The sequence below is a fragment of the Cyprinodon variegatus genome, unplaced genomic scaffold (genome assembly GCF_000732505.1).
Source record: "Cyprinodon variegatus isolate N-32 unplaced genomic scaffold, C_variegatus-1.0 Scaffold14, whole genome shotgun sequence".
Lineage (NCBI taxonomy): Eukaryota > Metazoa > Chordata > Actinopteri > Cyprinodontiformes > Cyprinodontidae > Cyprinodon > Cyprinodon variegatus.
In genome coordinates this window covers 2,027,517-2,043,967 of record NW_015150467.1, presented here as the reverse complement: position 1 = coordinate 2,043,967, position 16,451 = coordinate 2,027,517, and the positions used below count along the sequence as shown (strand labels likewise).

The 16,451-nt window shown below is 37.3% G+C and overlaps 1 protein-coding gene across 2 annotated transcripts in view; it reads right to left on the bottom strand.

Annotated features, from left to right (window-relative positions):
- nxn (nucleoredoxin) overlaps positions 1-16,451 on the bottom strand; it is a 78,991-nt gene that overhangs the window by 12,802 nt on the left and 49,738 nt on the right. Inside the window, exons 1-2 of one of the 2 annotated variants that reach the window (XM_015383859.1) lie at positions 9,744-9,927; positions 5,313-5,430 (exon numbers count right to left, since the gene is read on the bottom strand). In XM_015383859.1, coding sequence (XP_015239345.1) covers positions 5,313-5,430 — 118 coding nt within the window. In that variant the 5' untranslated portion in view covers positions 9,744-9,927. Of the gene's footprint in view, positions 1-5,312; positions 5,431-9,743; positions 9,928-16,451 lie in introns of those variants that run through there. The other variant, XM_015383850.1, reaches the window with a different exon arrangement.

Genomic DNA, 16,451 nt, shown 5'->3' with positions numbered 1-16,451 from the left:
TAGGTGGAGAGGAAAAATTAAGCCTCCATTGTTTAACCTAAAAAAGTGAATTCACCACTTCTCTGGCAACACTCTTCATTGTGAAAGTTTTTACTGAAGAACAAAAAAAAAAAAAATTGAAGCTTGTCATTTTTCTCATCACTGCTATGGTCAAAATAAAGTAAGAGGAGGCCCAGAAGGAGTAAACGGCTATTAAAAATAATAACAGTGTCTGGTTTTTTATTATATACAGTGGGACAACACCTTGGCTCCTTATACTGTAAATACAGAAACTGTTTTGAGATATATATATATATATCTATATATATATATAGATATATATATATATCTATATATATATATAGATATATATATATATATAAGAACTGAAAAAGAGAGAAGTGTGTCTCTGCGATGGACTCCATCTGTATCCAACCTTTTCACGCCGAGACTGTGCTTGGAGATGGGCATCTATGCATGTATGCACAGATCTGCATCCTGATGAGACTTTAACACCAGGTAGGACTATTACTATCTAGAAATGACTTGTAGAGCCTGCTACGGTTTGCAACACTCACTGCCGTATTGACACTGATCGTTACTAAAAAGCTGTTGAAAACATCAAAAGAAAAAGGTCACATCTCTATTTCATTTGTTTTTTATTTAATAAATAGCTAAACTCCCATGTAATTAAGATGTGCAACTCTTAATATTCCATGATCTTCCAGGATTAAAGCTTTGCACATGACTAATTACTTGGTTTAAGACAAAAAAAAGGTTACTTTGAAGAATTTAATTGGATTGGATTTACAGAGTGATAGGACAACTGAGCACAACATTAGTTCTTCATGACCACAATCAAGCAATATTGAAAAGCATAAAAACGTAAGTAAGCAAGCAAGCAGCAAATTTTGCCCCAAATCGTGACTTAAACCTAAAACTTGCTCAGGATGTTGATCATTATCAAATTTTAATGAATTGTTCCCTTTATTCAGGCACATCTCTTTTAACGATTTCTTTAAAATCCATTCATAAGTTTATAAATAAGGCACAGCGTGTGTCTGCAGCCTCTGGTGTCTGTTCTGCTCTCTCCTTCTTCAATTACTCTGCTTTCTTGTTTGATCAGCAGATTGTGGAATGGGCCTCAGAAGTATTATTCTTAAGACAAAAACACAGCAAAGTTGAGCCATGCCTCATTTGAAGTCACAAAGCAGGTTTAGCAAACTCAAATCCTCAACTCTGAATTAATCTAGCCTAAGGTTGGGAATTAGTTTTCTGTTTCACAACATCTGCTGTTGTTTAATCACTTTAAGTAGGTCCACTCAGTGTTGAACATGTGCGTAACAAGTATGAAAAGCCTTTATCAGTGGAGCCTCAGATTTTGACAAGTAACCATGACAACAGGCAACCCATTTCACACCACTGTAACTACAGATTTCAATGCAGGATTGAAAATACAAAATGGAGAACAACAAAAAACTAGATTAAAAGGTTTAAGAGAAATGTGTTCTAGATAAAACCTAAAAAGTATCACTCAAGGTTTAAATTTAGATTTCTGAACTGAATTGCTGGACTTGAGAACTTTTTGTTCCTAAAAACATATTACCGTAATAATCTGCTAAAATCTATACTGGCAGGCCTAATTTTGAGCTTATTTTCAAATAAAAACTAAATCCATACAATGATAAACTTGAATGATTACTTACATCCTACATGCAGACCAGAAAGAAATAAACATAAATAAAATAAATTAAATATAGGCTGATGGATTAGCGACCGGCAAACCTGAGGAGTCCTATGATTCCAGACAGCTAATTTATTTTGTGAAATCAGCTTTTTAAAACGCAGACCTTGAACACGAGAAAAGGTTATAATGAACACAAAAAGCCAATCCTCTCAAGCAAATTACTGCTGCACGTAATTCTTCCCTCTTGCTCCATTTCACACTTTTCACTTCCTTTCAGCGTGTTCTCATTGTCCTGCCCCAGCTTTGGAGATGCATTCCGTACAGCCCAATTGAAAAAGGGGTGGGGGGTTATGATAAAAAAAAAATAAAAAAAAGAACCTTGTATCGCTGATCATAATAGCCCCTTTATGCGAGTGTGGTAGTCTAGTGCTTCATTAGGAAGGAAGGACACATCGGCGCTGCACTGGAGTTCCCTTTCATTGTTGTCCTGATTGTAAAAGTGCACTCCATCTTTATGCTGCAGGCTAGTCTGCCGCCACTCAAGGCTGGCCTTTCACTAAAAGTGAAAGGCAGAGAGGGGCCTGAAAACCACCTCCGCCCCTCCCAGTTTCAGTGAGCAGAAACTTCTTTACTGCCCTTTTGCTGCATCAAACTGGATATAAGAAAAATTGATTTGTCACGAACCAATACGCTCAAATATAAAAATAAGGGAAATGCTCATCGCTCTAGATTAAGCTTTTCTACATATATATCAAGTTTAAGGAAAAACCTCTGCTCCAGGATTCTCTTTTTTTCATTGTCTGTTTTCATGTCTCTCCTCTCCAATGACATGTTTTCTTTCTCCCACCAAACAGACCATACATGACACAGAGACGAGGCCTTTTGAGAGATTTTGATTTCCTCTGCCGCAGAAGACGGTCACGTTACGGAAGAGAAATACAAGCCCGCTCTTGTTAATTCACCATCTCCACTTCAAAGTGCATGAATTATAGGTTTTCCAGACAAGCCGCTGTGAAATGAACACACCATAATAATCAAGGAGAACCACAATTATAGTTGCATCAACTCAAACAAGGAGAAAATGTTAGGAAAAACAGAGATGGCTCTAGATCCTGACCAGGAATGCAAGAACAGTGGTTTCCTTGGTTTTACTTTTTCATTATTAGTGGTGGTAATAGTAATAATCTGCATTATCAATAATAAAAACAACAACACTCATCTTATTTTTATCACACAGCAAAACAACAAGGACTATAGTAGTAATAGAACTTTTGCCAGTTTTTTTAGTTAATGTTATTTTGAATTATTCAGCTTTAGCATTTGACCTTCTTCTCAGTCAATTCCAATTCACTTTCCTCAGTCTGTTTTAATAACTGTCAGTTTGGTAATTTTGGAAAAAAAAAAAACACATTGGCTAAAGCGCTATTGGAAGAGGAGATAAAACATGCCAGACAAGGTATTCTAAAGTCTTGTGTCACCCTGGAGCTAAGGCTGTGCACACAGTGGGAGCACCATTTGAATCACATTTTCCAGAACAGTTTTCCATCATTTTAAATCGGCCATTTTGCAGCATCCTCCATTTCTGCAGCAGGTTTTATGGTCGCTGACTGGAGATACTGCCACACTAGACAAACATTTGACATTCAGGTACTAAAACACTTTTTCTGGGTATTCAGCTATAGGTATCTGTGTTCTATATATAAGTGCCTCTAATTTAGTTGAACTCCAAACTAATTTTTAAATAGTTGCTGTTTTTTCCTTCTGGAAATTACAGTCATTTTCCTCATACTTTCACATTTCTTAAAAGGAGTTTAAAAATATTTGTCCACATTAGACATGTTGTTATTATGCTACCCTGAGCCTTTAAGACCTGAAACCTCTAATCTTCACCTCTATTTGTTACCAATAGCAACAAGGTCTTGCTATCAAAATGTGTTGCAGAGGATATAATAGAACAGAATACAAGAGAAAATCCCTTTATTGTCCCACAATGGGTAAATTCTGGTGTTTACAGCAGCAACATGATTATAGAATAAATTATCACACAAATATGGACCTTAGAAAAATGTATAAGAATAGCATACTAGTGAAGAGTTAAAAGATGAACAATGAAATACCGTACTGTAAAGTGTTTTAACAATATAAAAGTGTGCACCTGGAGCAAAAAAATAACCAATATACAGCTATGGACATTTTTAGAGTAATTAATATTTGAAAATAGCAGCAACATCCGAGATGAGCAAAATGACAGCACCATGTTATTTAACTGACTAAGGTAGAAACTGTGCAAAAATTAGCATGAATGTAACTTAAGGATCTGTGATAACGCTCCCTGGTGCATTTAGGGTGCAGCAGCCTGTCACTGAAGGAGCTCTCCAGTTCAGCACCAGCTTCATGCATCGGATGGGAAACATTATCCAACAAAGATGTTATTTTAGTGGATCATTTTGTTTCCCGACCTCCTGCACTGAGTCCAGAGGGCATCCAATCACAGAGCTGGCCTTCCTGATCAGCTCATCCATCTGCTTTCTCTCAGCTATAGATAAGCCACTGCTCCAACAAACAGCTCCATAGAAGATGGCTGATGCCACAACAGAGTCATAGAAGGTCTTCAGAAGGTCTTCCTGATGAGTTTCCTCAGCAGGAAGTTTCTGCTCTGACCTTTTATATAGAGAGGTTTATACATAAGGCTCCCTATATAGAAATCCAAAGCCAAATTTTATAACAATTACGTCAGACCAATTATTTTAAAAATGTGCTTAATATATCAGGCTGCCTTTACATATATGTGAGTGTGCATTAATATACAAGGTAAATACAATGTTTAACAATATTATAAATATAATTTTTTATATAGAGTATCAACTTTATTTTGACCCCTTTTTATTAACATTTTATCACTATTTCCCACAAACTTGATCTTTCAATGGCAGGAAAGCGCTTTAAATATCACATTCTGTATGTACTGAATGAGCATCAACAGGCATTAGAAGTATCCTAACACCACCTTGGCTGTCTGGTGGTTTGAAGCAAATTTGCAGCAGATGCGAACAGAAAGTCAACCTGTAAAAGCTGAGGTTTCTAAATGCTTATTATTTATGTTATCTCAGCAGAGATCTTTGCTTAAACCATTGGTTCAATTAAAGTAAGTGATTCCCATTTCAAAAACGGAAAGTTGTTATACAAATAAGCAATCAAATGTCCAGCTTTCCCAAATGCTTACATAAACTCATCAGTAAATTTGCCATAAATGCTGCATTTAAAATTATTCATCTGGTATTTTTTATTTTTTTACAGCAGTTATTGCTTTCACAAACTGTTTTTCTTTAAAGGCATATAGTAACAGCAGATAATCTAATCTAAAACCAGAATGACTGGCTGTTTCCCACAGCCTAGAGCAGCTGAAGAATGCTTCCCACCAAGATGTGAGGGTAATTAAACCATGACAGGGAAAATTTATAGTTTCTAATGTCCTTTTGACCCTATGATGTGTTTGTCTGCTTCATAAAAATGTTTTTAAGTGTTGAATGCTTTGGAGGTTAGGGTTAACCATTCATTTAAGTGAATTATGGTTAGAGCTTTAAATGACTGAAATGGAAATACATCGTTGCAAGAGGACTGTGCACATACATAGGCTAGTTCTCACCTTTAGGGTCGTCTCTGACCACCAGGAGACCATTTCGACACACCACCTTTCCCGTAGTGGCGTCCACGAACACCAGAGAAGGGATGCTGGTTACCTTGTACTTGTTCCACAGCTTCATCTGTAGAGAAAGGTGGGGGAGGATAAGTAGAGTGCTTAAAGTAAGTGGAAGGAAAAACACCTCAAGGGATCCCATTTGGGTTTATTTTAGTTTTAGATTGGAAACAATTTAGCCAGTCTAAATTTACATCTACAATCTTGGTGGGTGTTCACCTAAAGTACAAGAGTGTAAACAAATGTCACCGAAATACGACAAGTATTTTAGAGAACAAACACAAGGCCTGTTTAAAGGAGCAGGCAGAAGAAAAGCCCTGAGGTGAATTAACAGAGGCTGGAAAAGGGATTCCAAAGTGGTTCAGCTGGATGAAACACCTTCCCCTCCTTCATGTGAATAAAAATCCAATATGGGTATGTAGCTTAGCAGATGTTTTGTGAACACCTGCTTGCATTAGGATAAATAATTTGTAATATATGACGCAATAAAGCCAGGAGGGCCTCATAAAGCTGGAAAAAGGGGCTTCAAAGACAGAAATATGTGTTTGAACAAGAGTTCAGAGATGAGTGCAGTCCTAAACCTTAAAGAGAAGATAAACCTTTGACAGAAAAAGCATAATCAACAGATGTAGCATAACCAGTTTATGAAAGAATGCTTCTTGTGAATTTATGGCAACTGCTTTAAAAATGCAACCTGAAGAAAGTTGTAAAAAGCAAACTGTCAGCATCTCCTTTACCCTTCTTTAATTTCTTTGAAGTGAGCCCTGGTAAATTATTAAAATGTCAAAAAACCTGTACCTTGCTTTCTAAAAACCAAACATTGCCTCTTCTATATTACTCCAGAGAATGGAGAGAGTTTTAAGATCTCAGATTGAGCTAAAGATCCATATTTTCAACTGAAAAACAGAGCGAGTATATCTTTTTAATTTGGCAGATTTTATCTGTCAACATCAAATGCTATTGACAGTCTGGCTCATTTTAAAATGGTGTTTTACACCGACTTCCTGCTCAAAGTGTGCCTTTGCCACAGATTTCCATTTGAAGGGTTATTTGGTAACTTGTGGTAAAATAGTTTTTAGTTTCAGGAGATCTTGAAACTTGTGGTTTGGCTGCACATTAGTTAATATCAGGATGTATAATTATCTCAGCTCAAAATGGATTTCAGCAGCTTGCCAAGAAAAAATAAAATTAAGGGGAAAGGATTAAGAGCAGGAATCTCACATGTGCTGTTATCAAGTGTTTCCAAATGTTATTTCTAAAACAAAAATCTAGTCTTGGTAAATTACGAGCAAAAGAACGTAACCTACTGTAAGTCTGTGATGTAATTGGTTTAAAAAAAGATAAGAAAGATAAGCATTTATTGTCATTTGGGAAACTGAAAGGAAAATGGAAGATTCACACAGGTTAGAGTATAAAAAAACAAAATCAAATAATAAGAGGCTGTAGACTAAGGGCCTTTTTTCAAACATAAGGAAAAAAAGGTTTACAGTTATTCATGAAACATCCCCAGACTCAAAGAAACATGCAAAATGTTAAAAGAAAAAAAACTGTTTATTTACAAGAAATTGAAAAACTCTGCACACCCAGCAGCGATATAAGCACTTTAGGTTTGAGTGTTTAGGTAAGAAGTGAGGGTTATAAAGTCCAACAGCTGCTGGGAAGAAGAATCTACCTTAGTGCTTCCCTGTAAACCTTGGATTCACTTTCTTTATACAACAGAGTAGGCTGCTTAAAATCAATAAGAAAAACAAAAAAAATCACATAAATCAAATCTGCCCTCAGTCCTTTTTTGATTAAATGCTTTAGCGTGAATGAAGAGGTGTTCAGAATATTTCTGTCATAAAAAAAATCTCCGCCCCTGTAGGGCCCTCAGAGAAGATTTAGGAAAAGATTACAGCGTGTAACAGAGACGTGGGAGGAGCAAAGGTCTAAAAGTTTTTAGAGAACCTTTAACTGTTCACATTTAAGATCAACACAATTAAGACGTGTTGATCTCCAGCATGAAGCATTGTGTAGTTGTGATGAGAGGTAGAATGTTATAAAAGTTAAGATAGAGAGAAGTGGAAAAACACCCCAAATATGTTTAAAGCTGTAAAAATTGTTAACCTGACATATTATATTTAAATGATTTTATGAATACAAAGCTTCTTTTATACACAGCAAGGCCAAAAAGTGATTTATACAAACAACTCAACTCTTTTAATAAGGGTTTGGACCACAAAAAGTAACCCAATCTGATGGTTGTAAGCACTTTTAAAAAAAGAACGTTCAGCAATTTCCATTTGTTTTAGATTTTTGGTCTAGTTTGCTTCAGTCTGGCTTGTTTGTTTTTACTTTGCAGCCAAACCAGGAGCCTGTAACAACAGCATCCAGGTTAAAAGTGAAGCAAAGAACATCTCCTGCTCCGAAAACAGCATGGAGGCACTGCGGGGCGAGAGCTGAGCTGCCTTTGAATGCTCTACGTGGAGGAAGGATCTAACAGCAGCAACTGCTTCTCATTAAGAATGTCAAGAGTCATGTGTGATTTAATGATATAGTAATAATTATATAATGGATATTATATCAGAAAATGTTTTAATGTTTTTTATGCCATTTAAAAAAAAAAAAGTCAATAGGGGTCTGAAAACTTACTTTTCAAGTTTTGAAACCATTAAAAGGCTACTAAAAAGTTTCCAACTATCAACTATTTGTGAAAAATATAAACATAAACAAGTAAAATCATACTAATTTATTTGTACATTTTTCCTAGCTTTTAACACAGCAAGCTTTCCTTCTGTATAAATGACGCACTAATCAGATTTAAGCTGGCCTATTCTAATTAAGACTTTAAAATAAATATATTTGATGGTTCCTTCATATTGAATTAACAAATAATCATGCAAAGCAACACACCATTTTGGTAAACAAAAGCAGGACAAATCCATGGCTACTAAGTTACTAATGAAAAGGAAAATTTGTTATCAATTTGATTTCATAAAAACGGAAATGATCAACCCAACAGGATAGTAAGACGCCAGTGATGTTCACTGCCGTTAACTTCAGGAAAATAGGTGTGGATTGGACCACATAATGTTCAAGGTCAAGAAAGCTGTTGATTATAATAAAAAGTTATTTAAAAAAATTATAAATGCATCTTAAAAACATGCTACCTGGTTCTAACGTAATCTAAAATGATGAATCATTAAAGGATTGGTGATTTCAAATGATACTGCCACCTGTGGCCAAAACGGAGAGCTGCAGAACTGTTTGTTTTTTAAAATGTTTTCACATTTTGTGGATTTGTTATAGTTGTCTGAGTGAGCTGGTTACTGGTCGCTTCTGAATGTCCATAAAAATCTATCAAATCTGCAATTTCCCCATTGTGGGACAATAAAGGGATTTTTTTCTTTCCTATTGTAAATATAAAGTTTTCATTGTTCGCTAGGTTGGACCAATTTAACATGGATGCTCTTGACGTCACATCAGGCGAACAGGGGGATTCAGTAAAATAAGCTACAGACTTAAGGATGCATGGCAGCAGATCTACTGAGATCCTTTTGCAACTCAAGCCATGCTTTAGTCGGAAAGGGCAAAAAAAAGGCTATTTTAAAGATACTTTTGAGTAAAACCTTACATAATGTTTATTTAATATACAAAATAAAAGCCTATACAACATAATAAAACTGTCAGAATAACCTATAGCCAATTAGACTATAATAAATGTGTTATGGATTTTTCTTGTTAAAAGTGCAGAAAATAGAGAGAAAAATCATGAAAAGGTAAATTATCAGAACAGATTAAATTAATTTAAGTAGAAGTGCATGTGTCCACACAGTGTTCCTTCATGGAGGATATTCATTATCAGTGTTTCTCATAACAGATCTATGCAGTAGGTTTGAGTATATCATTACACAGTGGTTTAACTAAGCCAAAATCCCTGCACAGAGGTCACCCACGGTTAGGACTCCAGGGAACTGCAAATCCATACCACAGACCCATGCTCTCCAAAACATGTAAGCATTAGACTCACTCTACACTCGCTGCTCATCATGGTAATTGGATCATGCATGGCTAGGAACAACATTATATGCCCACTGTGGGACCACTGCATGTGGAGATACTGATGTTTAGAATCCATAAAAATCAAAGAAAATTGTGACTGTCTTCAGGGACTGTTTGGTGGGATCACTAACTGCCTGTTAGGCTGTAAACGACTTAGAAACCCCCCCCACAAAATCCTTATTATCAATGTATTGACATTTCTATTTTGCATGTCATTAAAGGCAGCTGGTTTTGGCTAGATTTTAATGGTCATATTTACACACGTTACAAGCAGATTTGTTCAGGTTGGGAACCTCCCCACTGCTAATCAGTCACAGACTTTAAAATCCATACACTTACCTCATTCTCGGCTCAGTTCCCTTTCCGAAACCCTTTGAGTCGATCCTGCAGCAAAAATGTAACCTTTGTTTCCCTCAACAAAGTGACACTCACTAGAGACCCAGTAGTTACAGAACAAAGTGGAAGAATTTTCCTCTCTCAACTTATGACTAAGCTCCATCTCCTCATAGATCTACTTTCACCGAACCACTGGAGCCCGAGGCATCTGCCAAATGCTTCTACTGCTGCCTCATAACAACAGCGTCGATACAAAGGAAAGTGAATCCTTTACAGCCGAGGAGATGAGAGCCATCCCACCGCGGTAGCAGATACGTTTGAGGCATCATGAATAAGAAACACAGTGCTTTGATTAATGAAAAAATTATATGTGCAGATTTTTTTAAATGTAATGCAGAAAAGGGATAGCTAATCAATTTCTTGGCATGGATACAATTACCTGGAAAATAATAAAATGGACAGACCATGCCTACTAACTGCACTTGACTTTACATAGACTTTTTTATACTGGAAATGCCTTCAGGCAGTTTGATCTCTGACCGTGAAGATTTACAGGAGTGGAGCAAAGGAGGGCAGAGACTGAGCTCCTCTTGGATGGATTTTTTATTTTTCTTACAATTAAGCTATGACTTGGTGCATTAACACTTTATTAGAAATGTGAAACCTTCAGTGTCTTTTTTTTTAACCCTCAGTTTGCAAACAGATGAAAAAATAACTACTCCTGTGCTGCGATTACTCCTTTTTTGGCACGGCCCCTGAAGCCAGTTTTGACTTACATTCCTTCAGGCTGCACCCTGCCTCTGCTCAATCTGCTCCTGAGCCTCTCAGTAAAATGCCTGTATCCACTTCAAAAACTCTGCTACTGCTCTTCATGGCTACAAAGAAAAGCCCTTTACCCTCCCGCCTCTGAGCATTACTTCAGCTCACACATAAGCGGCTAGCGCGCATTGCTCTGACATGACTGTCGCTTTAACTCCTTCTAAAGTCCTCCCTGCAGTGGCTCCCTTTGCACATCTGAGAACTTGTGACAGCTGCACAGCCCACTCCCTCTCTTCTTATGTGTGTGTGGTGACTAAATCCCTTTAAACATGAGACAACGCCTCAATAGAAAACATTCATTCCCTAGAAGCTGTAAGGTAACTGGGATTGGATGAATTTTTGCATTTCTACCATAGTGGGAATCTGTAAATCAGTGATACAAAATACAATCTTTTTTTCTTCAATATATAAAAGAACCAGCCTCAAAGATGTTATTATGTTGCATGAATGTGTTTAACAAGGAACAAATAAAAAGTAGTAAGAAACCTTTAAGAAAGGGAATTAACTAGAAGGCAAGGTTTACATCATAAGATAAAAGGAAGCTAAGCTCATTACAGAACAGCTGCTCTGTTAAATCATTTCTCAAGAGTCAAGTTCTATTGGCCACAGACCATTTTAGATTAGGAAAGGCATGCAGTAATCATCCTACTTTATCTTTAGATCATAAGGAAATTTGGTTAAAATGCAGACCTGAGTTGCACAGGCCTCTTTTTTGCCTGTGTAGCTAAATTGGGGCCATGAAGTTTGCTCAAAAGATTTAAAAAATTTAACACCGACTTAAAACACTTGTGTATTCAAATAGGCTGCTTCTATTGGTGAATTGTGAATGTTATTTTCAAGGCCAATCACATACATGAAGAATATCAATGAGGTTTTAAAGATATTTCCAGTTGCAATAGCTGGAAATCTGTTGTTCAGCTCCTGTGTTGAACCTTCATTAACATTTTATTTTTTCCCCCCAGCATTTTATTGTCATTACAGCTCTATGTCCTAATCACTAGGCCGCCACTCCCCCAATTGAACTTTATTGATCTCACATTGGAGAAATTTATCTCTGCATTTAACCCATCCCCTTAGGGAGCAGTGGGCTGCCATTGTGGGGCACCCGGGGAGCAATCAGGGATTAACACTCCTCTCATCTGAGGCCCCGCCCCCATCCAAAACAGGACCAAAAGTTAAAAGCTGAAAAAACAATCATGTAAGTTTAGAAAAAAAAAAAAAAGAAAAAATCCACAAATGCAAAAAATAAAAAATTGAATGTGAAAATTGGTTCAGAACTATCTTTTTTAATAGTTTTCTTTTTTTTTTTTTTTTTGAACAAACTTTAAGGCCCCAATTTAGCCCATAATGTTCCAATGCTAATATTGGAGATTGGTCCATATCAGCCAAAAATACATCAAATATATATCAGCTTGACTCTAAAACCACTCATAAGCAAGTTGATAAAAGCCCTATGCTTCTATCTGCTTTTCTTTAAAGTTTATCTAACCCATACGTTATTAATACATCAATCTGTTGTTTCCATACTTATTTTTGTTGAAGTAATATCACTTGATCAAACTTTTAGTAATATTCCACACTAAAAACGAGGAGTGATACAAATGTGAATGATTAATGCCAATTGCAAAAATTTTTAACATCTGAAACATTAATAGAGCAAGACTATGGAGCTTTTTTTTTAATGTATAATTTGTGTTAATAAAATGGACTGTTTTTTTTTATGGCTGTCATAGAAAGTTGAAATCAGCAAAAAGTAGTGATTTAGAACTTTAATGTGAAATATTTCAGTATGCTGAGAATAGAACAACTTGCCAGTGGGCCAAGTTTGAATTTTTTTTGGATTCTGTTTCTGTCGTATATGGCATTTAAGCAGTTATAGAATGATAACGTCTAAAATGATCATGTCTAAAAGAAAATCACACTACAAAAATATGCCAATAATGTGCAAAGTTTAGGTGAACGCTGACCCTTGTAGTTCATAGGTTAGTATTGGTAGCTCTTCCTATATGTCAGTACCCTTGAAGTAGACTTCATCCGTAAAAAGGTTGACAACTAGAGCTTTAGAGACTTTTTTTTTCAGTTTGTAAGCTTTTTTTGTTATCCCTAACCTTTTTTCTTATTAAATTCGCTCTGATGTTTGCAAAATGAATAAACATCTACACGAAATGAATTAGGGATGGAAAAAATGTACAGTTCAAGAAAACCGCAGGATTTACATCATCCATCATCAGTGGCAGATGTAGCCCAAGTTGTGCATTTGATATTCTTGTAAGCTTTTGTTAGCAGATCTTACAGATCACAGATGGGAGACACCAGATAGATTGGCTTTTGTTTCCCCCTTAATAAAGTGCCCCCTCGTCGCCAAGGAAACCAGCCCCCATCTTTTCCTGTCTGAAGTCAGAACATGTCACCGGGTGGCAGACACTTTGTGGCCTCCTGGTTAATAATTCAGAGTTAAATATGTGGTTTTGTGCTGAAAACAGGTGCTAGAATGTCCGAGGGATTTGGAGGAAGTAACCCTGCAGAAAAAGAAAGAACTATGAAAGAATGAATGAGGGAGTTTTCAAGGATGGTGAATGTTTGGTCCTCTTTCAGGCTTGTAAAGAGCCACAAAAGCCTTTCCCCGCCTCCTACCCCCAGTACAGACTCTAAATCCGAATTTAAACCCTGTGTCTTGCAAAGTTTTTATGTAGCATGGAAGAGAGCGTAAAAATACGGGGGGTGGGGTGTAAAGCAGCAAAAAGCCAAGGCTCAATAGGAGTCAGCAGCATTGTCCCAACATAGGAGTGGGTTTGTTACTGTGGGTGATATTCTGAAAGGTCAAAGGTCACAATGGCAGGGGCTGCATACCTCATTCCCAGTGCCGTTTGAGTCAGCCTCCCCTCCCATATGGTTAAAGTCCTTTGTCTCTCCTGGAATCTGGCAGTTCTGGACCAAATCTGCATGTAAACTTGCCCCACAAACACACGATGTCCACGCTAATGTAAGATTTTTTTTTTTTGTGCTTAATCCATGCTAAGCCAACATCCAACCGCTCAACCACAAAAATGTGTTTTGTTAAACAGCATTTGATTCAATGAGAGTGAAATGAAAAACACACCCGTCTGGTAGGAATCTGTGTGATTATCATGTGATTCCAGGCATCTGTTTCACACGTGATCCATTTGTGTGATTCCTGATCTGTTGTTTAACCCACTCCTCACCTTATATAGAGAAACGTAATCCGTAGCACCAAAACGTGCACAGAAGGGGTAGCGCTGTCGCAAATCTATGATTATACTATGATTATTTTTGGAGTGCTTACAAAAGTATTTCAACCTCTCAAACTTTTAGCTCATTTTTTTAATGTTTGAGCCTTTAACTGTGGTATATGTTAAGAGAAAGATCAAAAGATTAAATTGTAAAGCAGAAGGAAGGAAGAACGTAGGGGATTTTTTTACTTCTTTATAAATGAATGGATTTGAAAAAAAAATTCCGCATTTGGAGTCTTGACATTTTCTTTTCTTGTAACATTCTTATAACAATTGTCTTCAGAAGGCACTTAATTAGTAAACTGTTTTCTGGAAAGGCATAAACAATGAATAGCTAAATACATCTATGTCAAGCCATAAACATTTAAAATAGAATTGCTTGATATAATTAGAATAAATATATATTAAAAAAAGCAGAAACTTGATGGTGGTGGCATCATGCTGTGGCCACAGTAACATTTTGAATACCCTGAATCCTTTTCACAATCACACCATTTGGTGTTTATCTATCCGTTTCACCCCCCATATTCGCAGCTGCATCATGACTAACCTTGAAAGCTTTAAAAAGGTATAAATACTTCTGCAAGAGGCCATATTAAAAAGTCCATCTTGCTTGGCTGTTTTCAGAGTGTCATGCAGAATAAACCTTTAGCTTTTTTTTCTCCCCCCCTAACACAAGCTGCTATTGTTTTCAACTTTCAGGCTCTGCTGGTCAATTATTAAACTATGTCTGCAGCAATGATTCACCTACCGACTAGTGTTTAAAGTCTGCTGTATAAACACTAAATCCTGATTTCCAAGGTGGTTATAACTCCACTATCAGCCTACACTTCATCAGGTTAGGGGCTGCAGGCTCTGACAGACACACAGATATGGATGACATAAAACTGGCCTCACTTTGGACCATTACCTCGGGGTGACCCCTCTGTAATGGGCATAGTACCTCAAACTGATCTGCCAACTTATGAAAGGTGCATTTTTCCATGTTTATCTTTTGCATTGTGTGTGCCAAAAGGTAATATGAGCACACATGCTCTGTTCACTGTAATCAAATGCATAAGGAATTCTGACTCTGCTGCCAAGAGAAATACTTTGCATAGCTTATCTAAGAGAAAAAATGATTTAACTAAAACAGCTAAAAAAAAAAAAAAAAAAAGCTTGAAAATGAATAATGTTCCATAAGAGGCAGAGAGGTGAAAAGCTCTAAAGGACAAAACAAGACACTTTTGCATTAAGATGTTCCCTGTTCTCTGCTGAAGACCTGCTCTCTCTTGCAGCTAAAATCTGAAGAGCCTCCATAGAAAACATGGTTTCCTTTCAAATACATAGTTCTTATGCTGCCTTTGGCTTCTGTTTGGAGTAGAGCACACACTGCATAACACAGTTTTGCCATTTTAAACAGTGACAAGCAGGCTCTGACTGTGAAAGATTTTCGGCCCTGGCATTTTTCCATCTACACTGGCCCACTTATGGACCCCCCGGAAAAAAAAAATAGAAACACAGTCAAACCTGTGCATCTCAAATGTGAAACACAATACAAATACACATTGTGGATTGACCAATCTATCTTCAAGCATCACATGACAACCATCACCAAGACTTCTATAATGCGGTTTTTCTGGCAGGGTTATTAACACGGACGCAACAGTGACTGCTACCGCGGAAGCACACTTTCACGAAGCTAGCCAGACACCCACTCATACATACAGCGCCTTCACCGACTCACGTTTGCCATAAAATGTTCATAAACCACCTGGATATACGAAATGTCTCCCAATTTGAACCAAAGTCTATTGATCTCCTAGGCCATAAATCTAACAAAAAACATATTTTACCCATAGACAGCTGTACTAAACTGCCAGATTTGGAAACATCCCAACCTGGCAACAATGCACGTAAGACGGGAAACGTTAGCCTTTAGATGCAAAACCCCATCATGCACCGCAACATATTTTTGCAAAATATTCAAATGGTAAATGGCATGTACTTATATAGCGCCTTTATTCAAGTCAGGAGACTTGACCAAAGCGCTTTACACTACATTCATTCACCCATTAAAGCACACACTCACACACTGATGGTGCAAGCTACATTGTAGCCACAGCTGCCCTGGGGCTCACTGACAGAAGCGGGGCTGCCGTACACTGGCGCCACCGGGCCCTCTGACCACCATCAGTAGACAATGCAGGTGAAGTGTCTTGTCCAAGGACACAACGACAATGAAAGTCGGAGTCGGAGCTTGAACCATTAACCCTTCGATTTCAGCGCAAACTCCTACATCCAACGCCACTGTCGCCCTATATTCAAACATAAATTTGCCAAATATAACTGGAACATCTTAGCTTGGTTTAAAGAAAGCATTTTAGTGGTATTATAATTTAGTTTGTTGCAATGATTTTACAGTTTGAAGAAATAGAAAATTACACCATATGCCAACAGTCACAAGGATGTGCATGACAAGGAAGGGCTATATATACTGCACGCATCATTTAAGTGGTTAACATTGTATTACTTCTTAAGCTCCTTGAGTTATTTACTGTCCCAGGTAGATGCTTCGGCTGGAGAGTAAGCGTTGGGGCCGGCATGATTTAAGGAGGGCCGGCCCTCGCACGCTGAAATTAGGACCGGTCCACCAGGCAAA